Below are 25,284 nucleotides of genomic sequence, written 5' to 3'. Positions count from 1 at the left end.
ATTTTTGACTTAGCTGATTAATTGGGGGTAAGGAGTGTCAGTCAAAAATAAAAATCTGAAAATGCAAATTTCCCAAAATTAGAGACAAACTGCCCAAACTTTTCTGTTATTTGGAGTTAAGAATTAAATCAGATTTTGTCTGTTGCATCTAAAATTAACTGAATAGGGATTAATAAAATCAAGATGTTTGTTATTGTAAAAATATTTTTAGAGAAACAATTGCTATACAGAAGTATGAAACTACAATTTTAATGTAGATTCTAAATTTGACAAATGAATAATTCCAATATAATGTGGTTTTAAAATTATATATAAAGTACTAAATATGCAGATATACTGTATATCTATAATAAACTTAGATTCTTTTTATCATGAACCTTTCACCCAAAGCACAGTATTTTTTATTGGATTACCTTACTTTTTATGTTATGCAAGTGTTTTATTTTTAATTCTTAAACACGATGCATAAATTTACACCTTTATATCCTTGCCATTTTTAGCTGCTCCATTCCCTAAAGCAGTGTTTTTCAACCACTGTTCCGCGGCACACTAGTGTGCCGCGAGATGTTGCCTGGTGTGCCGTGGGAAAAATTGAAAAGTAATTATAAAATACTTTCTTTGTGTTTATTTGATTCCTATTCAAGAGAACTGCTTTATATATAGTCAATATAGGCACAGAGTTAAATTTTTTAACATTTTCTAATGGTGGAGTGCCTCGTGATTTTTTTCATGAAACAAGTGTGCCTTTGCCCAAAAAAGGTTGAAAAACACTGCCCTAAAGCAGTGGCTCCCAAGTTTTTCTATACCCCGCACCCTTAGAATGCTTCTGATATATTCTCGCACCCCTTACAAAAGTTCAAAATAACGAATTATGCATATACACTATAATTTTGAAACTTCTAAACCCACGTTTTCGCACCCCTTGGACTATCATCTCGCACCTCCAGGGGGAGCGAGCATCCCCAGTTGGGAACCCCTGCCCTAAAGGATTTGAATAATGCACTTCTGTATCATTGTCATCTCTAGGATAATCTGTGATGCAGCAACCAGTACTCAAATGACCTTCAATGAATTGCAGTCCTTCAAAGAAGCTTTGTAACATCCTTAGGAATAGCTGAAAGCAATCTTTTTAATCTCATTTAATGCATTTGGATAGATAAGACTGTGGTCACTTGAGCAATCCAATTAGCCAACCCTATTGCATCAGCTTTCTGAACAAAATAAGTCATTCATAAGCAGTTGTCAAATTAATTTTATAAGATTGGAATGGTTGTTTCTTTTAACTCCTCTAGCTCAAAAATACACTCAACTCTATCCTTCAATAGATCTGATTTACCCAGACAGCTTTTATAACTACACAGATGAAATGCACAAGCCTCACAATACTACCAAAAGCAAATTAACATTTCTAAACGTTAACTTACTGGCAATGTAAAAAAAGCAGTGTGCTTGGCTTCATCCTCATATTTGGCCTCTGCTGGATTTCCAGTTTCTACAGATTTCGAAGTAGTGTTTTTGCCAATCCCCATGGTTTTCCAAAATACTTAGAAAATTTAATTGGCGACTAAGTTATATGGGCAAACGTTGAGTTTTCAGTATGAAGGAAAGCAGCGGAGAAGAGCCGTATTGGAATACCTTAGCACTAGGTCCTGCACCCCATCTGTCTCTTTATGGTCCCTAGAAATGAAAAGATGAAATGCAATGAAAAGACATTTGCAAGCATTTTACAATCTTCACCGAGAGCCGAGTTCCTATAACTCAGGGGTGTCAAACTCAATTTCATTGAGGGCCGCATCAGCATTGTGGTTGCCCTTGGGGGGCCGGGTGGGTATGGCCAGGGTGGGTGTGGCCAGGGTGGGCGTGGCCGGAGTGCGTATGGCCTACTGGGTGGGCGTGGCCAGCTCTACATCGTTGGCATCAAGGGTGCCTATGGGGGCCTGGGCAGGAGTGGGACAGATCTGAGGGTCTCTGGCAGGAGGAGGGTCTCTGGGCCAGGGCCAAGGCAGTGGGGGCCGTTCCCTCACTGTTTCCAGGATGGCTTCGGGGGCCACATGAAACCACTTCGCGGGCCGGATCTGGCCCCCGGGCCTTGTGTTTGACATGTCTGCTATAACTGATTATTTACATGATGAATGTAAATTTCCTTCCATAAGGTAGTTAATGACAATTTCCTCCCAAATTATTTTGGCGATACCAATTGATTATATGCCATCAAGTTGTTTTCAACGGATAGATATCTATAAGATATCACTAAAAATCTAAAAATTAGAAGACATCTGGTAGCATCTTTTCAGACAAAAAAAAGCTTTCAGGAGCTTCAGTGTGTTAACAGATTCCTCCTGAATTTTCAAATCAAACAGAGCTCACCCTTCCACTTCTGCTTCTGAAACAGTGGCTGGCTGCTCCACAAGCCAAGGCCACCACTGCCCCAAATGCCCAGTCCCCTCTTCAGCTTGACTGAGGCTGGGCCTTGCGGTCTGTCATTTGCCCTCTCATGCTTTCTCAGCTCACGGACTGTAGTTAATGCTTGGGAGGCATGGGGGCCGTAGTTTGCCTAACCCTGATATAGATTAACATAGCTCTAATCCTACAATGGATACTACAGAAATCTAAAGTCACTATATTTAAAGCTGATCCGATCCAGTATTTCCAATCAAAATAGAAGCAGACTCCAAAATAAGACTGCAATTAATCTGAGGGTTAAAATTATGACAATTATACCAAAAACATCATATTGTTTCAACTTAAAATTAGGACAGATAAAAATATATCAATTACTTTTAAAAAGGATCTAATTTTTGCACACAACCCCCCCCCCAAAAAAAAAAACTACAAAAGCCCTGATTTCAGTTGTTAAAATATTCACATTTCTATGGAGATTCTCAGTCATCTAGGTGTCATGGTTGTCTCAAATGTGTTTTTTTCAAAACACAGCTGGATTATGTTTTTTTTTCCTTGAGGAAGAAGACATTTTGCTTCTCATCCAAGAAGCTTCATTGTTGAGCTTCTCGTGGCCAACTCACCATGGCCAGCTCATGCAGGACAACTGCCACAGCCAACTCACTGCGGGCTGACTCACCGTGGGACAAGAGTTACACTAATATCAAAGAAATTGTGGAATAGTATCATTAAAGGATGCAAAAGGAGGGACAGAATGAAACATGAATGACAGCAATTAAAAGAACTTTTTATTTACTTTATAAATAATTAAACTGAATTGTTAAATTGTCCCGTGACGAGTTGTCCCATGGTGAGCTAGCCACGGTGAGTTGCTGCAGTGGGTTGTCCCATTCCAAAGGCAGAAAACTGGGAGAACAAAAGTGAGGGAAGGCTACTATGTTGTATGCTAGATCCCCATTAAAGCTAAACTTTAATGAATGTCTTCTCTAGACAGCAAATATTAGTTCTGTCCAGCAGCCCATGTGTGTAAGGCAAGCTCTCTTTCCCTTCAGTCATTACACCTTCAAAGTTTCTTTCACAACTTTCTTTTTGTTACAGAAAGAGGCTAACACTGGTCTTTGTAGGCTAAAGGACTTTCTTACCCAGATGCATAGAAGGAGCTCACAAAAAGTCATCACAACTGGAAATTGTGCATTACTCAGAGTTCAAGTTAATGAATTCTTAAGTTTTCAGATTAATATGCAGTATGGAGAAAGCAGGAATTGTTGGGAATGAGAGTTCTGAGGATCAAATAAGAAACCCATAAAGACTAGACTGAGCCCTACATATGCAATTTTACTGTTCTTAAGGGTACATAAATATCTCCTGTCACAAAACAGCAGTTCAATCAAGAATTGATTTCTTGTCCTTTGGTTACAGAGACTTTGCCCTTTCTCCCAACTGAAGCAGCAAGTCATACCAAATCAGCCCCATGCTTCGTTTCCCTCTGTCGGGGGATAATGACTAATAAAAATCTATTGCTTGTTCAGAAATTCGATCAGAAAGACAGAGGAAGTGAAAGAAGCTAACAAAAGCAAGAAAAGAAGTCAGAACAAACCACAAAGCCAAAAAGAGCAAGAAAAAGTGTTCCATTCAAAAGACACAATAAGGGTGATTTATTATAAGAGGCAATCAAGAGAATAAATCTGTTTATTGGAGAAATTGGAAAATTAGTCTATGGCACTTTCAGATAAATTTCTGACAGAAAAAGCAGTGAATAGCCCTGCACTTAGAAATAAATTCCTGGACAAGCTTCACACAAATCCCCTAAGCAAATGAAAAATGTACTTTCCCTTCTTTCCAAAAAACTACCTAGGAAGTAGTAAAGGCATATTTAAAAGCAAGAAACAGGCAGATGCTCCTTCTATAATACAGTGCAGACTTGCAGACTTTTTGTTTTGCAAAGTCAAAGCAGCCCTTTATGCAAAGAGGAAAAAAAAAGGGATTCAAATTTCTGCTTAGTCACAATGACAAAGTTCACACGCTATTTTAAAGAGACTTTTATTAGTGAAACAACTGAATAAATCAATTGATTTAAGTTTACACAATGCACCAGGCAGAAAGTAAACACGTGGTGGCACAGAGAATGAGTGAGCCCCCCCCCCATATCTTGGGACTGTGCCAAGTTTTGGAATCTTGGTGCCCCCACACCCACACCCACACCCAGAGAGACCTTTTTTTTTCCAAAGCCACATGTGAAGCTCACATGGCAAGGAGCATTTTTCTGAAACCTGGGGCCGTAACTTGCTTCTGATTGGCTGGCGGGATGCAGGGGGAATTCTGTTGTATGGTGGTGACGTCTCTGGGGCCAGGCTGCTAAATCTTTGCCTCTTTTTTTATAATCTTGGGAGCTTAGGAGCACAATGGTGTGAGTGGAAGAGAGACATCTCCTAAGAGGCAAACTCTTCTCAAAGCCTGAAATTTCATGGGGAAATGACAAATTGTTGGTCTGCCTACAGACTGCAAATTGTGAAGTCCTACAGCAAGGCACACCATTAAGTTCTCACAATAGAATCAACTCCACTAAACTGAATTGTCACCCCTGTCAGTTCTAATATAAATTCATGTGGACAAGGCTCACTTTTATTTCTTGTTTCTAAAATAGCAGAAAGTTTGTGCAACCATAGAAACATCTAGCTGTCCACAGATGCTTAGGAATTTTTTTTTAACTGAATCGTTAGCAAAAAGAAAAATAATCCAGAACATTATCCTTCCAATTTCTGCATGAGAAGAGATGAGAGGGAAAGGGGGACAAACAAAAAACTTGGGATTAATGTAATAAAATTGAGGCAGTTGCCAGCAGAGCAAGCAGCAAAGAGGTAAGAAAAACTGGTATTAGTATCAAAAGAGCTTTAGATTAGCCAACATACCAGATTCAGTTTGAAAGGTTTTCACAGAATGTCCAGATTAACAAAACAAACACACTTTGAAGTATTCTGAACAAGCAAAGCAGATAATTGGGCAAAATAAAAAGACTGCCAGAATTTAATTTTACCCAACCAAAAAGTCTTTTATTTTCTCCCAAAATTGTTATTTGGAAAAAAATGAAACTTGGAATATTGGCCAAATCAAATTGTCTTTTCAGTCGCAGTTTCATTTTGAGAAGACCACGCAGAGAGATTACAACAAAAATTCCCTATCAAGTTAAATGTCAAAATAAGGGATTTCAGTGCTATCTTGAATTTGACCAAAAAAAAGAATAGTACTGGCTGTCAAGCCCAAAGAAGCAAGGAAGATAACTTGAACACTAATCTGGGGTATATAGAATATTGACTGGAGTCTGTTTGAAATGCTTTTTCCTGTATCCTTTGAGATAAACATTCAGACACCGCTCCCTCTGCTTTCCCACAATCCCTCTAGCTAGCTTGAGGAAAGAGCAGAATGGGGAGGGCAAGACAAGTGACAAAAACTAGAGCGTCACAATAATCCTGAGCTGAACATTTTTTTCCTAGAACTGCAGGCGCAATGGGTCTGAGGAAATGCTAGAAGCCACAATCCAAAAAGATTAATGATGGGACCTGGATAAAAAAAAAGACCACCTTGATTTAATTTCTTCTAAGTTTAAATGCAACTGAAATTACACGAAGATAATACGAAAGTTCCTCAGCTGTGTATTTAATAATTCCACTTCTCTATTTAATAAAGGTACAAATGTATTAAACGCGTACGTGTTTCCAGGTCCCCTCTATAGGTTAGGTTTGCTCTTCCCGGAGACAGGACATCCTTCTCCAAAGAAGACCCTGACTCCCTTTGCCTTCCCGAAGGCTGTGAGGAGCTGGCTTTTCCCCCAGGGGCTGGGCCCAGGATGGCACACGTGGCTAAACCTTTTGCTTTCTATTTGGCTCAGAGTTTTATTACGGTATAATGTTTCTGTTAATTGTGGTTACCATCTAGAGTTCCTATTTTGGTTTGGTGGCCGCATACATTTTTAAATAAATAATTTTCAGGCAGCATATTGTCATCAAATAATTTGCAGTAATTCTGAAAGCCATGAGGGTGACTGCCAAGGCTATCAATACCTTTATTACTTCAATAACCATTTAAATACATGTGGATTTTTTTTTAGGCTAAAACCGCCCACAGCTGGAAGAAGAGACTTGGCTGATCTCAAAAAAGCTAACTGGAGGCAGATCTAGTTAGTGCCTGGATAAGAAGAATCCACCGGCAAATCACAGGCCAGGAAGGCCAACTAATCAAGAAAAGACATTGGCAAACCTCTTGCACACCACTGCCAACATGTCCATATGGTCATTACTACTCTAGCAGGTCATTTTTTTTTACCTTGCTGGTGTGTTACTGGAAAAGCTGACAAATGACAATAATTGAGGTCATACCAGAAAAGAATAACATTCTATAGTGGCAGTGGTGAACGTTAATGTTTAATAGGAGGATCAATATGGCACAGTGGTGAAGGCACTGCAGTGGCACAGGTCCATGTCCCCTGTCAGCCACAGAGGTTTCCTGGGAAGTTAGGCTCAGATGTTCATTCTCAGCCCATGCTACTTCCTGAAATGTTGTAGGGAGAAACTAGAGGAGGGAGTATTTACATTTATTTGTCACTAGCAGCTCTGGAAAGAAAAAACAGCATTTAAATCTAATAAATAAATCCCATAACATGGACAGCATAGGTGAGACTAAGATGAAAAAAAACTGCCAAAGCAAATTTCTGAAATCAGAGGTTGATCCCCTAAACTCTGCTGAAGATGTTACCTAGCCTGGTGACGAAACGTTCGGAAACCAACCCACAAGCTCGGAGGAGGAACAGAGATTGATCCGTTAAGATGCTTTATTTCTGTAAAGCCATGTCATTACAAGAATCTTACAAGGTGTTTATAAAAATAATATACAAGATACTGATTTAATCTCAAAATGCTAAAATACACTGACATATTCTTTGCTAGCAATCAAAAAGTCCTTTTCAAGTTATGAAAGTCCGATTTGTAAAATATTTTTAATATCGAAATTTAGCATTGCATATAACTGCTAGTGGCATCTCAATAATTGAGCATTTCATCTATATTAGTTACATATTTCATTCAATAAATTATCTTACCTTAGGATACTAGCATGGATATGATTTAGGCAAAAAAAGTCATTTGCTTCCAATCAGTTCCTGCCGGCTGTTGAACGCTTTTATGGTAACAGAACAATGATGAAGGAATTTAAGTTTTAAATATTGTATAACTGTATCCAATCAGGTGTTTTATATTGCACAACTACTTAAAAACATCACATGGTCACACGGTATTGGTATAAACCTCTGACATAACTATAACACTTCTAAGTATTAAAGTAGCTGCTAAAAAGGTTTCTATGAACAAGTTATGTCATGTGCCCTACAATTAAAGTTATATATTCGAGAAAACTCAGAAAGAATTTTGCCAACTCCTTAAAAACATTAACATCCATTTCTGCAGAATGAGAATCATTCCAGCAAATGCTCTGGCTCTGCTTGTGTTGCTAATAAGCAGGCATATACATAGAATGAAGGCTACTGCTAAGCTTGTAAGCCGCCCTGAGTCTTCGGAGAAGGGCGGGATATAAATGGAATTAAAATAAAAATAAATAAAAATAATTTCAGAGATCCAGTGTATCAAATTAACAGCTGGAAGAAATGTCACAGGATCAGTAAGACCACAATTACAGTCCCATAAGACAGCATCTGTGCCACTGGTGTCCTAAACATGTCTTAAGATGGTGTCGGAAAGCAACTGTGAGCAAGTGAGTAACAAGCAGTTTCTTCTGCTATTAGTTTCTATCTTCATCAATTAAAACAAAGGTATTGCTGAACTGATCCAATCCTTGCTATAATTTGCAGATAGGCTAAATTATTTTTTTCTGACATGGCATTAAAGAGAAGACAGGCTAGAATAGCAAGTGTACAAGTAGGCACTTTTCCACACTTCAGTGCCAGGGATGGCTCTGCATGGACCAGGCAAATTATACTGAATGTTACCAAAGAAGGTACTGTGGACAATAGCACAGGGTGTAAAATGGGAATCCTGGATTTAAAAGCCTTTGCCAAAGTGCCTCTCTTAGTTCTGACAGTTTGGCTTGTATACTTTATTGAATAAACCACAAATGAACGCGTTCCCACAACCAGGAAGTCAAAATTAATTGACTTGGTTATGGAAAGCCAAATTAAGTAATATAAGGTTGCTGCGTATTGCTGGTATCAAGAGGCCAAGTATGTTGATCTGAATGTATGTTCATTCAGAAGTAACACAGAAGTAACATCATAGTGAAAATATGATGGAAACACACATGAGAAGTTTGGAGGAGAATCCAGGGTGGGAAAAAAATAACATGCACACGGATACACATAGAAAGGCCAACATGCATGAAAGCTTAAAAGAGTGGGGAAAATTTTCTTTTATAACCCTCTACATTCTCAAAATTTCCCTCACTTCTATAGCAAGCACTTTTGAACAAAAGTGTGGGGGAAAGTGTTTGGGGGAAAATATAAATGCATGAGGATATTAAACTAAAGTTAGGTTTGGTAACCTACATTTCCCATACATCAATTTCCCCCCCCCAAAAAAAAACAATTCTTTTTTGTTACAGAGGGAGAAAGAGGAAAGTTATGTAAAGGAATTATGCTGACCAGATTACTGTTTTGTTTTTTTAAATAAGGATGGCTGGCACATAGTATATGCACACGCCACTTTCTGGAAATGTTATTTTCTTATGCATGCCGAACAGTTTTTATTTTTAAAATGAATTTATACTGTGTAAGTAATAAAACAGCCTACCATTTAAAAATTTTCAAGCCAACATGAGGTACATTTAAATTGCCCCCCCAAAATAAACAAATAATCAAACTTGGACCTTTAGCCACAAAAATATAAGAAGTCTTAGATTTATGACTGGTCCTTGGCAGTCTCTGAGCTGGGTTGTTTTCTTGCAGGTGTGTCATTCACAAACTAGGTAGCCTCATCAATGCTAGTAAAGGAGTTGGGGTTTGCTGTCAGTTTATATGTAAGGGGCTTGCCCTGCCAATGGTGGGAGTAGTGTTGGTAGTTCATTGCTTAGGATGTTATGATTTTAAGACATATGTTTTTTTAAAGAATATGTAACCTTCCCTTTCTTAATGCTGCTCTAATGCTATATTATCAATGCATTTACCATGTATTGTCAATGTATGCAGTCAAGTGTCCAAAATCAATTTTTCTGGAAAAATATAGTTTTTCAGTCTCTTCATACCTCAAGACATCTTTAATTCACTAAAGATTTCATACTGCCTCTTGAGAGTGCAATTACGCAGGGTCTATACCATAATTAATGCAAATTACAAACTATGCCAATTTAATTGCTGATTTCAAAGCAATGGCATCATGATTACGGATTTTTATTCTGCCACACACATATTCAAAGCACGGCTGCTACAGAGCTTGTTTTCATCCCACAAGACAAAAAGAGTTTCTGCCCACCCACCTTAAGTGGGAGGCTTTATCCACATCCAGCCTCAGTGTTTGAACACTGGCCAGGGAAACAACATGGACCAAGCATGGGCAACATAACACAGAGCAGTTCTGTTAAAAATAAACAGGATTTTGCTTTTTACTTTTTATTTCTTCCTTATAAATACCGACTGCAATGATCATGTGAATGTTGAAAGAACTGTTTATCTTAAAAGGAGGAGGAAGAGGAAGAGGGGGTTACGCTTGGAACACTTTTGCCTGTGTCTTCAGAAAGGTAGTTTAGCCCCCCCCCCCGCATTTTTTCCAACTGTTCCGCAAAATCCTCTCTCCAGATTATCACCCAAGAACATTCACTGGTCCTTTCCCAACTCCACCCATTCCTGAGTCAGCAGAAAACTCCACTGGCATGAAATTTCTTCTCTTTGTTCTAACACGCAACCAAATAACGTTGGGCTCATTCTGCACGTGCAGCATGTGGCAGGCAAAGCGGCTGGCCGATTCCTCGGGCTCTGACACAATCCGTCGCACTGCTGCAGAAACAGTGCAGGACCAGCTGCACAACTAACCATCTGCCTACAATCTAGTTTATGGTTTAATGGTTATAAGCTGAACAGAGCAGCCTTTTGGGGGGTGGGGAAGACATGTGAAGCGTCATAAAAATTAACATCAACTTTGATATGTTGGAAACACAACATTGACACAGATACCCCCTGAGAAATTCTCATCTTCTCCAAGTACCTGAGGACCCCCAAATGAGTAAAAGCAAGATGATTCCTCCTATAAAATAAGATCAGAAAACTTGCCTCCGTTACTATATTCTTTGCAACTCTTTACATTGTATATCCTTTTATGAACAAAATGAAAATGTCCATAGGCGTATACTACAGGCCACACAACCATGCAGAGGAAACTAGTAAGGTCATTAAAGAGAGACCCAACCCAGAACTAAGGAGAAATTTCCTGATGGTGAGAACAATCAATCAATGGAAGAGCTTGCCTCCAGAAACTGAGGCTGCTCTATCACTGGAGGTTTTCAAGAAGAGCTTGGACAGCCATTTGTCTGGAATGGTCTAGGGCAGGGGTAGGCAACCTCGGCTCTTTTATGACTCATGGACTTCAACTCCCAGAATTCCTGATCCAGCATAGCTGGGAGTTGAAGTCCACGAGTCATAAAAGAGCCGAGGTTGCCTACCCCTGGATAGGCTCTCCTGCTTCTGCAGGGAGTTAGATCAGAAGACCTCCAATGTCCCTTCTAACTCAGTTAGTCTATGAAGGAAAAACACGTAATCTTCTCCCAAATAATACAAATTTACTTCCTCTTGAACACAAACTGTAGTGTGTTAGTTTGGATGTAGCAGGAAACCAAATACTGAAAACATTGTTGTGCAATCCTGACTTGGAAGTAATTACAATTACAATTTGCTATTTGAGATGCTATCTTATTGTATGTAATCAGGAAGGAATTCAGATCCTCTGGCTGAGTTCACAGGTATATTATGCTATGGCTTGAACAAACCACAATCTGAAGCTTGCATTAAGAGCAGAATCCTAGCTTATGTTAGAATTTCAATCCAAGACAAACATGAATAAAAACAGTATTTGGACTCACAAAGAGGTGTCTGGAAATGAAGAATAATAAAATAGAGCTGGAAGGGACCTTGGAGGTCTTCTAGTCCAGCCCCCTGCTCAGGCAGGAGAACTTGCACCATCTCAGACAGGTGATTGTCTAGTCTCTCCATAAAAATCTCCAGTGATTGAGCACCCATGATTTCTGGTGGCAAGCTGTTCCACTGGTTGATTGTCCTCACTGTCAGGAAGTTTCTCCTTAATTCCAGGTTACTTCTCTCTTTGGTCCGTTTCCAACCACTGTTTCTCGTTCTTCCCTCTGGTGCTCTGGTGAACAAACTGACCCCCTTTTGCTTGTGGCAGCCCCTCAGATACTGGAATACTGCTATCATGTCTCCCCTATTCCTTCTCTTCTTTAGACTAGCCAAATCCAAGTCTTGCAGCCATTCTTCGTATGTTTCAGTCTCCAAGCCTTTGTTCATCTTATTTGCTCTTCTCTGATTTTTTTCCAAACTCTCAACATCTTTTTTGTGATATGGTGACCAAAACTGGCTGCAGTATTCCAGGTGTGGTCTTAATAGGGTTTTATAAAGCGGTACTAATACTTCACGTGATCTTGATTCTATACCTCTGTTTATACAGCCCAGGATTGTATTAACTTTTTTGGTTGCTGCTGCACACACTGCTGGCTCATAGTCAAGTGATCGTCCACTAGAACTCCAAGGTCTCATAGTTACTGTTTTTGAGCCAGGTCTTGCCCAATCTGTATTTGTGCCTTTGGTTTTTCCTACCTAAATTTAAGACTTTGCTTTTCTCCACATTAAAATTCATTTTGTTGGATAGGGCCCATTGTTCAAGTTTGTCTAGATCTTTTTGGATCCTGAGTTTGTCTTGTCGGGGTGTTGGCTATTTCTGCCAGCTTGGTGTCATCTGCAAATCTGATGAGTTCCCCTTCAGTTCCCTCATCTAAGTCATTTATGAAGATATTGAAAGTACTGGTCCTAAGACACAACTTTGTGGTACCCCACTGCTTACTTCTTTCCATGTGGATGTAGTGTCATTGAGGACTACTCATTGAGTATGTTTTTTCAGCCAGGTACAAATCCATCTGGTGGTAATGTTGTCTATTCCACATTTTTCTAGTTTACTAAGAAGTAGGTTGTGGTCTACTTTATCAAATGCCTTACTGAAATCTAAGTATACTACGTCCACAGCATTTCACTGGTCTACTAGTTTAGTCACTTTATGAAAGAATGAAATAAGATTGGTTAGGCATGATCTGTTTTTAAGAAAACCATGCTGGCTACTAGTCATAACTTTGTTTGCTTCTAGTTGTTTGCAGATCTTTTTTTTATCTTTTCTAGGATCTTCCCAGGTATTGATGCTAAACTGAATGATGTGTAGTTTCCTGGGTCCGTTTTTTTCTCCTTTTCTTGAAGATGGGAACCACATCAGCCCTTTTCCAATCCTCAGGCACTTCCCTACTGCTCCTGCAATGGTTCTGAGATAACATCTGCCAGCTCTTTCAGAACTCTGGGATGTAATCTGTTGGGTCCTGGTGATTTATATTTGTCAAGGACGGATAGGTGTTCTCTTACCATTTTCTTGCTCATTTTAATTTTTGGTTCTAGTATGTCTTTTACACTGCTTGGCCTATAGTTTTTTTGGGGGGAAGACTGATGCAAAGTATGAGTTAAGCAGCTCTGCTTTCTCCCGGTTGCCTATTATTTCCTTCCCATCTTCTCTCTTGAGTGGGCCTACAGTTTCCTTGACTTTTTTCTTGTTGTTAATATGTTGGAAGAAACTTTTTTTTAATATCCATGATTTCTGTTGCAAGTCTTTGTTCGTTCTGAGCCTTTGCTTTCCTGATTTCATCTTTGCATGTTCTTGCTGTCTGCTGATAATTGGTCTTAATTATGTGCTCCTCTTTCCATTTTTTATATTTGTCTTTTTTGTCCTTCAGTTTGTCAGAGAACTTTGTGCAGCCATGCTGGTTTCTTCTTGAATTTCTTGTTTTTCTTTCTCAATGGTATTGTGCTTATATGGGCTTTTATGATTGCATTTTTCAGGGTTTCCCACGCTTCTTGGGTTGTTTTCCCCTTTAGGATTTTCATCCATGGAATCTTTCCTAGGTTCTTTCTGAGTTTGTTAAAGTCAGCTCTTCTGAAGACACTGGTTGGATTGTTTTCTATTGCTAGTGTTTGCATTATATTAAATTCCAGTATGACGTCGTCACTTTCACCCAAGGTTCCGGCAACTTCAATTCCCTCTATCACTTCTCTATTTGTAAGGATTAAGTCCAGTATAGCTTTACTTCTAGTTCCCTCCTCCACCTTTTGGATGACAAAGTCGTCGGCTAAGTTGATTAGGAATCTGTTTGATCTCCCGCTCATTGCACAGTTTGTCTCCCAGCTGATATCTGGGTAGTTGAAGTCTCCCATTACTACTGTGGTACGCTTCCTACGTACATTTGTTAACTGGTTGGCAAAGAGTTCATATATTTCTTCTGAATGGTTGGGTGGCCTGTAATATACACCTATGGCAACATCACTTTTTTTCTCTTTTATATTGACCCATATACATTCTGGAGAGATTTTATCTTTGATCATGTGCATTTCTGTAGATATGTAGTGTTCTCTTACATATAGTGCAACTCCCGCTCCTCTTTTTGTAGACCTGTTTCTTTTGAACAATTTGTATCCATCCATCAGTCCATTCCAGTCATGAGTTTACCTCATTGTTTGTTTTCTTGGGATTTGTGATTGGTTTTGGGTTCTAGAGATGCTAGAACCCTTCCCCTTCAGTTTTAGTTTAAAGCCCTCCTGATGAGTTGGGCCAGTCTTTTTCCAAGTGTATTTTTGCCTGTTTTCGTGAGGTGTAATCCATCTCTTGCGAAGAGTCAGTCCTTGATCCAGGAAACCAAAGTTTTCTTGGTGACATCAACCCTTTAGCCCAGGGGTCGGCAACCTGAAAAAGGAAAAGAGCCACTGGGAACCGGTTCCATCACACACACAAAAAAGTGGGAGCCGCGTACGTGCGTCCATGCGTACGCGTACGTGCGTCCAAGGTTTGGAGAGGTGCGCGCGCACCTCCACTCGTTCGGAGAGGTGCGCGCGCACCTCTCGGAACAGGCAGCGGCGCCGCTTGTTAGGAAAGCTGGCACGGCCCGTTTGCAGGCTGCCACCTTCCTCTGAAGGTGGCAGCTGTGCAAACAGGCCGCGGCAGCTTTCCCAACGAGCGGCGCCACTGCCTGTTCGGGCGGAGGTGCGCGCGCACCTCTCCAAAGGTTTGGAGAGGTGCGCGCACACCTCCGCCCATTCGGAGAGGTGCATGCGCACCTCTCCAAACGGGCGGTGCCACTCTCCATTTAGAGAGGTGCGCGCGCACCACTGCCCGTTCGAAGAGGTGCGTGCGCACCGGGCGGCTGGGAGCTGCAGGAGACGGCTCAAAGAGCCGCATGCGGCTCCGGAGCCACAGGTTGCCGACCCCGTGCTTTAGCCAATGATTTCTACAATTCTTTTTTCCCTCAATGGTTGTTGGCCTTTCGTTGGGAGTACTGATGAGAACACTACTTGTGCTCCTAGCTTCTTAACTTTATTACCTAGTTCTTTGTAATCTCTCACTATTGTACTCAGGTTCATCCCAATGTGAAGGAGTAGGAGAGAGTAGTAATCTGTAGGCCTAATTATTTTGGTTAGGTTCTCAGCCACATCTTTGATTTTTGCTCCAGGGAGACAACATACTTCCCTGGATTGTATGTCTGGTCTGCAGATGGACAATTGTGTTTCTTTGAGGATAGAATCTCCTATTACCAACACTCGCCTTCCTTTTCTGGGGGCTGCAATCTGGGCTGCTTTTCTGTTTATCTCAGGTGTGTTTGTTGATGTGGCTTTTTAGGGATATTTGAAGTGACTTTTTTAGGGATATTTGAAGTTGTTTCTTTGCTAGGTGTCTGCATGTTTTCTTTGAGGGGGAAGTTGTGGGTCTGCGTGTTTCCATCTAGGGGGAGAAACTGATTGCTCAGTTTTAATGGGGCTGCTTCTGGTTGGGTTGGGTTGGCCAGAAGGGTTTTGTTTGTTGTATGCTGTTTCTTTCTTTGAGTATTGTGTTTCCTTGTGTGTGTGACATACCTCCATTTGTCTTCCTCCAAGGGTTTATCAGTAGGGTCAAATCCTCTGGGAGTTATTTGTTCGTTATTTGGTTCAGTTTGGGTATAGTTGTCTTTTGTAGATTGGGGTTTGGCCAGAGTTGCCTCTAAGCGCCTTACTTTTTCCTCTTGTAGTTCACACAGTTTACATCTAATGCATGTATAATTTGGGTGTTCTTTGGGCATAAGCACATACACGCAACATGCACTGCATACCACAATAGCTTTTCCATGAGTTTGTTGTTTGAAAAATCCCTCTTTTTGGCTGGCGGATTGCTTTGCAGTTAGCCTGGTTTCTTCCTTCTCTGTTCTGGGTAATTATGCCTATTTGCCTGGCTGCCCCCTCGAGCTGGGCTGCCTTGATTGGGGTGTGGGCCTTGGCAACTGCTGAATAAATGCTGTGACCCACCAGTTCACTGCTGCTTCCAACGGTCCCCCTCCTTGCCTGCTGTTCAGATGCCGGTTCGCTGCTCTCAAGTTGCCTTTTTCCCCAGCCTCGGCCTGCTTAGCTGAGCTCCGGAGCTGCCTCTCTCGTTCTCTGTTGCTGGCTGTCTCGACGCCGCGTGCAGCCCTTCATTCGCTGCGCTCCTCTTTGCTGGTGTTTTCCTCCTTGCCCCAATTTCTTCCTTTCCTTTATCCTCTCGATCTTCCTTATCTAACTTTCTGCTTCGTTTTCCTCCCTTTCCCCCCCTCCTAAGACCTTCCTACTTAGTTTGGTTACTGCTCTCCCCATGATCCGATACTGCTTCCTACGCTGCTGCCATCTTGAAAAAAATGTTCAGTGTTTTATGTAACATTCTTACCATCAATCTACACAGATCTGGAAGACTAATGTAATATTATAACAATAAGATTACGTTAATAAGACATTCAACATTACTAACAGTCCTTTTTATTAACAGTCAATATGAATAAGAGGACAGTATTTCTTGTCTGATTCCTTATTGTCACAGATTTTTTTGATGAAGGAATTTCCTGAAGACACAGGTAGTCCTTACTAAACAACCATTTGTTCAGTGATTGTTTGAATCTACAGAAGCGCAATGCTGAAGGAATAGTCCCCGAAGTTACAGCCATTGCAGCGACCCCACGATCACGTGATCAAAATAGTGTTGTTTTTTTCTTTTAATTAGACCTTGATAAAAAAGAGGTACATTTTTTCCCATGTACAGAATAGATGGATACAAACACAACTGTGCAGATCCCAAATCAGGCATTTCTCAGTGAATCCAGTAAAGTAGAAAAACAGATCAATGGGGCTATGTAGATTCCCAGGGACAACATATTACAAAGCAGACCCAGAAGAAAAAATGGACTATCACTGAGATCCCAATCCATACCATTCAAACTGATCCTCAGTGATCTATAATCCTCTCTTTCAAAAGATTTGTGTTCTTTCAGGCAGACTGTAAATAATGAAGACCTAGTGGCCTATCCTTGCAGCAAATCTTCATAAAACATTCAAGGACATTAAAATGTTAAATATTGCATCAGGAAAACATCTGCCTATCCCCAAATGATATACAAGCCATCATCTGTTTGCAATGTAGGCACTTTTTGTGGGAATCAGTCCCCGCATATAAAAGATAAATGAATGTAAATCTGAAATCAGAAATGCTAATAATATTCAAAACATTTCCATCCCTCATAACATATTCTCTCCTCGTAGTGACATATTTGAAAAAGAAATAAAACAGATCTAAATAGGAAAAAGATGGGATGAAATTAACACAATTTATTTTAGGGACTTCTCAGAAGATTAAAAGGTAAAGGTAAAGCTTCCCCCGCACATGCGTGCTAGTCGTTTCCGACTCTGTTTCAAAGCCGAATAGCCAGCGCTTGTCCGAGGACGTCTCCGTGGTCATGTGGCCGGCATGACTAGACGCCAAAGGCGCACAGAACGCTGTTACCTTCCCACCGGAGTGGTCCCTATTTTTCTACTTGCATTTTTACGTGCTTTCGAACTGCTAGGTTGGCAGAAGCTGGGACAAGTAACAGGCGCTCACTTTGCTACGCGGCACTCGGGATTCGACCCGCCAAACTGCCAACCTTCTGATCGACAAGCTCAGCGTCCTAACCCACTGAGCCACCGCGTCCAGATTAGATAACAACAAATAATCCAGTGGATTATGTGTATCATGTTTAACAGCTTTTTACTCTGCACCTCGCCTCTCATCCAACATTTCCTACCCCTTGCAAAAGCCAATTTATTTAAGTATGTTCCTTTTTTAAAATAAAAAGGTTGCATAACAATGGGTTTTCTGTCCTTTGGGATAGCACTCTGGGATAGATTCTCTGCACAGTAGTTTTGAAAACACTTTACCTCCTGACCCTTATAACCATTCTCCACCCTTTTCTCCCTTACTCCTACAATTGCACATATAGTATTTTATGATTACTATCATGATTTACCACTTGTTGCTTGTAAATACACTGAGAGCTTCTGCATCAGAGACAAACTCCTTATGTGTCCAATCATATTTGGCCAATAAAGAATATTGTATTGTATTGTATTGTATCGTAATGTATCCCATCCCGAATATAGCTTACTCACAGGTATTATAACTTCGCTGAACTTCTGCTTTATTCAGTAACAGCATGCTTAAAACCTGAGGATATTTTTCTTCGCTCACATTCCTACATAGCCCTCATCCAATAAGTAACAATAGCAATCCTACATCACAAGCTAACACTCTTATTGTCAGAGTCTTGTTTGTTAAGATGGCATTGGGGAAGCAGGTCAGTATGTCTTGTAAGCTTCCTTCATGCAAAGCAGACTTTTTTCCATCCATGGTTTATAGCAGGCACGTCAAACTCGTGACATCGCGCTGTGTATGGTGACTTTTTCCCCATTGCTGGCAATGGGTTGGGTGCGGTTTCGTCACGAGGCATCTGGCCTGCAGACGGACAGTTTGACATGCCTGGTTTAAAGTAATAGTAAATTGGAGGAGTGTTTCCAATCCCTAGTTATGCCTGCAGTAAATGCACACAGCAAGCTTTCAAAATCCCACAAGTGCCCTCTCGCAGAAAATGATCTGAGGATCCTGTCTCATTCCTCTTTTTTAAAAATTCATACTAATTTAAGTGTGGCCTTATGATTAATTTCCTGGTTATTAAAGCATCCAGTAGTCGATATGGGAAATAATAAATTCCAGAAAAATAATATGCCTAAGTATAAGGCAGAAGAGGTAAGGTTTCGTAACAAAATTAAGGAATTTACAGCTATATCAATAAGAGTGCCATATACCAGATATATAAAAATAGGCAAGGCCATCTGTTTTTATTTTTTCTCCCTTTCAACCTCCACACAAGGATGGAAAAATATGAAATGATTACAGATAGTCCTTGACTTACAACAGTTCATTTAATGACTGTTCAAAGTTACAACGGCACTGAAGAAAGTGACTGTTTTTCACATTTATGATCTCTATGGTCACATGATCAAAATTCAGATGTTTCTCAGTTGGCTCATATTTACGATGGTCGCAGTGCCCTGCGGTCACGTGATCACCTTTTGCAACCTTCTGACAAGCAAAGTCACTGAGGAAGCCAAATTCACTTAACAACCATGTTAACAAGTGCAGTGATTCTCTTAACAACTGTGGCAACTGTTCCACTTCCACTTCACTAATATTTGTACCACATTATTTTTTATACTGTTTTTCCTTCTTCATCTCTTTCTTTCTTGCTCACTGGCTCTGCATTCCAGATCTAATTTTGTATGACTCTTTCATTCTTTTTTCTACAGTGAAGCTGCTACTTTATAAAATCTTGTTCTGCAGAAAGCTTCACTACTTGTGGATGTGTATACGTTAGATTTGTACATTATACAATGTCACATTCTATTCAATTATATTCGATATCAACCACAACTATCTCAGTTCATACACAGTTAAAATTACGGTATACACGTGTGTGCATGCACATTCTAATACAATGGTTTGGTGTATGGTTAACTTCTGAGAGAGGAAAAAAATTAAGTGTCCCTAGTTCAGATGAAATACTAAGCAAACTATAAACAGCACCTTATGTGGTTTTTATCTGCATCTGATAATGGGTGGATCCAACCAACAAAAGTGATCATAGTGGCATGCAACAGTTACCTACCAAATCAGAATCTGGAGGAATTCTGCCTTCCTATTTTATTCAATGCAGCCATATTGTCAAGCTACATTCCTACCCTTTGGTACTTGCTCAGTGGCCAAATAGCCAATGAGGTCTCACTTCTCCGTATTTGAAAATACACGCTATTATGCCCACAAAGGGAATACTTATTTGGACACCTGGACTGAAGAATACAGATTTGTGTGCTTGAGTAGTTTACCATTTTCCACCTTTGGTAAATAATAGGTAATAAGACCTTGCACTTACATTTTCCCCCCTCCAATCTCATTCACGGAACCTCCCTGTTTAAAACTTTGTTTTCCTGTGCATAATTTCTTTTCATATAAAAGGCTCATTTAGTCACGCGCTCGTTATTCATTCACATTTGTTTTCTCCTGTATACTCCTTTCTTCTAAGACACCCAGAAGAGCTTTTTTCTCTGTTGGCTTAGCAGGAGAAATACTCTTAACTCTTAACTCGCCTGGGAGCGTGGAAACGAGAGGGGTGGTTAATCTTGTAGCACTGCCAATCACGGTGCCAGGGTACCTCAGCAGCACACCACAGAGCAGTACTTCGCCAGCATCCGGCCATCAGACAGGCAGTTGGAAAAAACTTGTTGGAGCTCAGGAGGGCACAGAATGAACATGGGTTGCCATTCCGTAAATGAAAGCTGTTCTCGGTGCTAAGTAGGCTACAGTTTGCATGTACGACTGCTGGACCCCTGGGCATGTTCTTAGGAAATGTGCAGATGAGCTGGCTTGTGTTCTTACAGATATTTTCAATCTCTCACTGCAGCAGGCGGTGTTCCCAAAGTGTTTTAAGACGGCCATTATTTTGCCAGTGCCAAAAAAATCCACAATTACAGGCCTCGATGATTACCATCTGGTGGCACTGACATCCATCATTATGAAATGCTTTGAGACGCTGATAAAGGACATTATTGTATCTAGCCGGCCAAATCGCTCTACAGAGGATGCTATTTCTTCTGTTCTCCATCTGAGCTTGGAGCACTTAATTTGCTGTTTGTCAACTTCCATTCGGCATTTAACACCATCATTCCACAGCATGTAGTAGACAAACTGGGCCTTTTAGGCTTAAACACTGCTTTGTGCCACTGGATTCTTGATTTTCTTACTGACAGACCTCAGTATGTGCAAGCTGGAACAAATATTTCCAACACCATTTTCCTGAGCACAGATTCTCCTCAGGGCTGCGTCCTAAGTCCACTGCTGTTCACGCTGTTGACCCATGACTGTTGTGCTAGGTTTCTCACCAACCATATTGTGAAATATGCAGATGATACAACAGTAGTGGGCCTTATTCAAGATGACAATGAGGGTGCTTACTGCAAGGAGGTAGAGGGTTTAGTGAACTGGTGTAAGGAAAACAGCCTAGTTTTAAACATTGGAGAAACCAAAGAGATCACTGTCAATTTCAGAAAAGGCAAGGACAGCCACACTCCTCTGTGTATTAATGATTCACCTGTGGAGATGGTTACCAGGATCAAATTTCTGGCTGTGCAGTTAACGGGTAGACTGACTTGGTCATTCAACAGTGAGACATTGGTGAAGTGGGCACAGCAGCGCCTGTATTTTCTGCGTCACATGAGAAAAGCACATCTTCCTTCCCCACTCCGTAATTACCACTTTCTACAGAGGGACGATTGAGAGCATCCTATCATACAGCATTACAGTCTGGTTTGGAAGCAACCCTGCTTCAGACAGGAAGGCAGTACAGAGAGTGCTAAGGATGGCAGAAAAGATTATTGGCAGTTCCCTCCCTTCCAACCAGGACATACCATGTTTCCCCGAAATTAAGACCCGGTCTTATAATTTTTTTGCCTCCAAGAGAGGCACTAGGTCTTAATTTCGGAGAATGTCTTACCTTAGGACCAATGCAGCCAGGCCACCCATACCTCGACACCTGTCACGCCACTGCTTGACTTCTTCTGTGGCTGCTTGCTGCCACCTGTGGGTGGACGCCATGTGATGCATTGCGCCATTGCCATTCCTCCCGGCAAGATGCGCATGGCTCTTTGGGCTGCTTCTGTTGCTTGCACAGCGCTTTGGGCCACTTCCGTTGCTCGTGCGCTTCAGGCCGCTTCCACTGCTTGCGCAGCACTTCTGTTGCACAGGCCACTTCTGCTCCTTGCGCAGTGCTTCAAGCAGCTTCTGTTGCTCGCGCGCTTCCACAACAGAAACAGCCCAAAGTGCCACATGGCCTCCTGCCGCGAGCAACAGAAGTAGCCTGAAGGGCTGCACAAGGAGCGGAAGCGGCCTGAAGCGTGAGAACAACAGAAGAAGCTCAAAGTGTCATGCGGCGTCCTGCCAAGGAGCGGCAACCGCACAATGCGCCACATGGCAGCCGGCCACAAGTGGCGGCAAGCAGCCACAGAAGTAGTGGCACAACAGGTGTCGGGATGTGGGAAGCCTGGCTGCAGATTCAGTCACAGTTTTGTTCCATACAGTATTAACCTTATGAATTCTAAAAGTTCCTCTTTCCGCTATGTACTCAAGATGGACAGTGATTAATATTTATATATTATTTATATGTTAGGGTGTAGGTTTATACATACGTTGTATATAGCAGGTTTATGTGTGTCATGTGTTTACTTTTGAGAGCAAGCAACTAAAATTTCATTTTTAATGTGTGCCAATGCGCCCACAGTAAAAAAAAATGACAATATTTATCTTATCTTTCCTCATACCTAACCAACATCCCTATAGCATTAAGCAAAGCACCCTGGATCCATGTAAAATAGGTAATAGGGAACTGTGGAACATTCCTCTTATCAACAAAACTGGAAGTTAATTTCATGAGATGAAGATTACAATAAAAGATAGTGGATAGTGGGTGGCATGAATGTTACAAAGTGACCTAACTTCCTCCAGTTTAGGAACACCACTTATTAATAAAGTATTATACATAAACTTCCCCAGACATATGAAACAAAGAATACCATGTTGTTCTATGGGGAAAGTGCCAAAACCGCCCCCCCCTTGGGAACTTTTTGGTAAAGATTTAATTCCAGCTGACAACTGTGCCTACTTTTTAATGCAGCCGCAGATTAAGTTTATACTGACAATGCTGGTACCAAAATGATTAAAACATCTTTATACAAGACACGACCTTATTTTAGGTTCATGTGGCACTTTTTTCTTCATGTACGACTAATCTTTTTTTTTAGACCTTAAACAAATCTTTCCTTATATGAAGATGCAATAGCCCGTAGTCTTCCTGCATCTCCCTTCTTCATCATGGACTTATATTCTAGTATTTTGGCAAGCCTAAAATTCATATAGCTCCTGTTTTTGTAAAGCTTTTAAAATCTTTTTCCATCAAGCCTGGGGCAAGGTAGGGTATGAACTACTCCCTGACGTTAGATGTTTGTCTTATGACTATGACTCAGAATAATTTGCCATTCCTCAATGGGTAACTAGGCATTAATTTCTTTGGGTTGCCCACAATTTTAATCATGATTGTTTCTACTTTGTTGTTAGTTGCGAAGTCGTGTCCGACCCATCGCGACCCTATGGACAACGTTCCTCCAGGCCTTCCTGTCCTCCACCATCCTCCGGAGTCCATTCAAACTCACACCCACTGCTTCAGTGACTCCATCCAGCCACCTCATTCTCTGTCGTCCCCTTCTTCTATTGCCCTCAATCTTTCCCAGCATTAGGCTCTTCTCCAGTGAGTCCTTCCTTCTCATTAGGTGGCCAAAGTATTTGAGTTTTAGCTTCAGGATCTGGCCTTCTAAAGAGCAGTCAGGGTTGATCTCCTCTAGGACTGACCGGTTTGATCGCCTTGCAGTCCAAGGGACTCGCAGGAGTCTTCTCCAACACCAGAGTTCAAAGGCTTCAATTCTTTGGCGTTCAGCCTTTCTTATGGTCCAGCTTTCACTGCCATAGATTGCAACTGGGAAGACCATAGCCTTGACTATACGCACTTTTGTTGACAGGGTGATGTCTCTGCTTTTTAGTGTGCTGTCTAGATTTGCCATGGCTTTCCTCCCCAGGAGCAAGCGTCTTTTAATTTCTTGGCTACAGTCCCCATCTGCAGTGATCTTGGAGCCCAGGAAAATAAAATCTGTCACTACCTCCATTTCTTCCCCATCTATTTGCCAGGAATTGAGAGGGCCAGATGCCATGATCTTGGTTTTCTTAATGTTTAGTTTCAACCCAAGTTTTGCACTCTCCTTCTTCACTCGCAACAAGAGGCTCTTTAGTTCCTCTTCACTTTCTGCCATTAGAGTGGTGTCATCTGCATATCTTAGGTTGTTGATGTTTCTTCCGGCAATCTTAATTCCAACTTTTGATTCATCTAGCCCTGGCTTTCTCATGATGTGCTCTGCATATAAATTAAATAGGCAAGGCGACAGTATATAGCCTTGCCGGACTCCTTTCCCAATTTTGAACCAATCAGTGGTTCCGTGTCCAGTTCTCACTGTTGCTTCTTGGCCCGCATATAGGTTTCTCAAGAGACAAATAAGATGGTCTGGTATGCCCATCTCTTTAAGGACTTGCCACAGTTTGTTATGATCCACACAATCAAAGGCTTTAGCATAGTCAATGAAGCAGAAGTAGATGTTTTTCTGGAACTCTCTAGCTTTCTCCATGATCCAGCGTATGTTAGCAATTTGATCTCTAGTTCCTCTGCCTCTTCGAAATCCTGCCTGTACTTCTGGTAGTTCTCGATCCACATACTGCTCTGCTAGAAACAGGAAATTGAAACTAAACTATACGGAATTGTATTACTGATCTTGCTGCTTATAGTTATCACTAACCTTGATGGCTATATTACTATCAGCACCAAAAGCAACAGACAAGCTTTTTCTTGATTCACTGGAACCCTCTTTAAATAGGTTTTGATGGCCATTCTGACATTACAGAAGTGATTAAAGGAAATCTTAGCTAAATTTTTTTAAAACTTCAAAATCTCCACCCTCTGCAAATTCTGGTCAGATAGAAAAATGTAATATTACTAGATTTGGAACTGGATGAAATACTCTTATTAAGTCTTACTAACATTTTTATGAATAACAACATAACAACATACTGTGGGCCCAAGATTCTTGCACCAGTTGGGTTACAAATATCTACAAACATGGTGTTGTAATGTAGCAGACGTTATATTAAAATTTATAAAAACAAATCTCACAAACCTCTGGAACTGCTACCAATATATTATTCAGCATATAAAAGGCATCTCCAGAACACACTTCCATTTATATACTGTTTAGTTTTAAATATACCATTGCACAAGAATTATTACTAAGCAGAATAGGACAAGCCCAGATTCATTCATTTTATGACAGTTATAAATACTCAAAGGCTCTCAGGTGTTTGTGGATGTAGGTGATTTCAAAATAACAGATGAGGAAGGCCTCACTGTAACTGTCTTATTACGTGGGAAATTATTACTGCAAAACTATGCCAGACAAGGCAATAAAACCATATTTGGCATTACAAAATGAACAGAACTTGGACAGAAACAAAAGATGGGAAGCATTCCATTCTGAGTCAAAAGTAATGCAAACGTTATTTCCTGTTTACATATCCTTGAGCTCAAATACTATTTACACAGGTGCTTACAAAGCACTCCTGTTAC

General features: G+C 40.8%; 1 protein-coding gene across 5 annotated transcripts in view; it reads right to left on the bottom strand.

Moving 5' to 3' along the window:
• Nucleotides 1-25,284, bottom strand: part of SLC23A2 (solute carrier family 23 member 2) — an 88,168-nt gene that overhangs the window by 41,920 nt on the left and 20,964 nt on the right. For 2 of the 5 annotated variants that reach the window (XM_081333849.1, XM_081333850.1), the window contains exon 2: nucleotides 1,425-1,677. In XM_081333849.1, coding sequence (XP_081189975.1) covers nucleotides 1,425-1,529 — 105 coding nt within the window. In that variant the 5' untranslated portion in view covers nucleotides 1,530-1,677. Of the gene's footprint in view, nucleotides 1-1,424; nucleotides 1,678-7,492; nucleotides 7,544-11,469; nucleotides 11,605-25,284 lie in introns of those variants that run through there. The other 3 variants (XM_081333851.1, XM_081333852.1, XM_081333853.1) reach the window with 3 other exon arrangements.

Source organism: Vipera berus (genome assembly GCF_964194415.1).
Source record: "Vipera berus genome assembly, chromosome: 8".
NCBI classification, from domain to species: domain Eukaryota; kingdom Metazoa; phylum Chordata; class Lepidosauria; order Squamata; family Viperidae; genus Vipera; species Vipera berus.
This window is presented reverse-complemented; position numbering and strand designations above follow the sequence as displayed.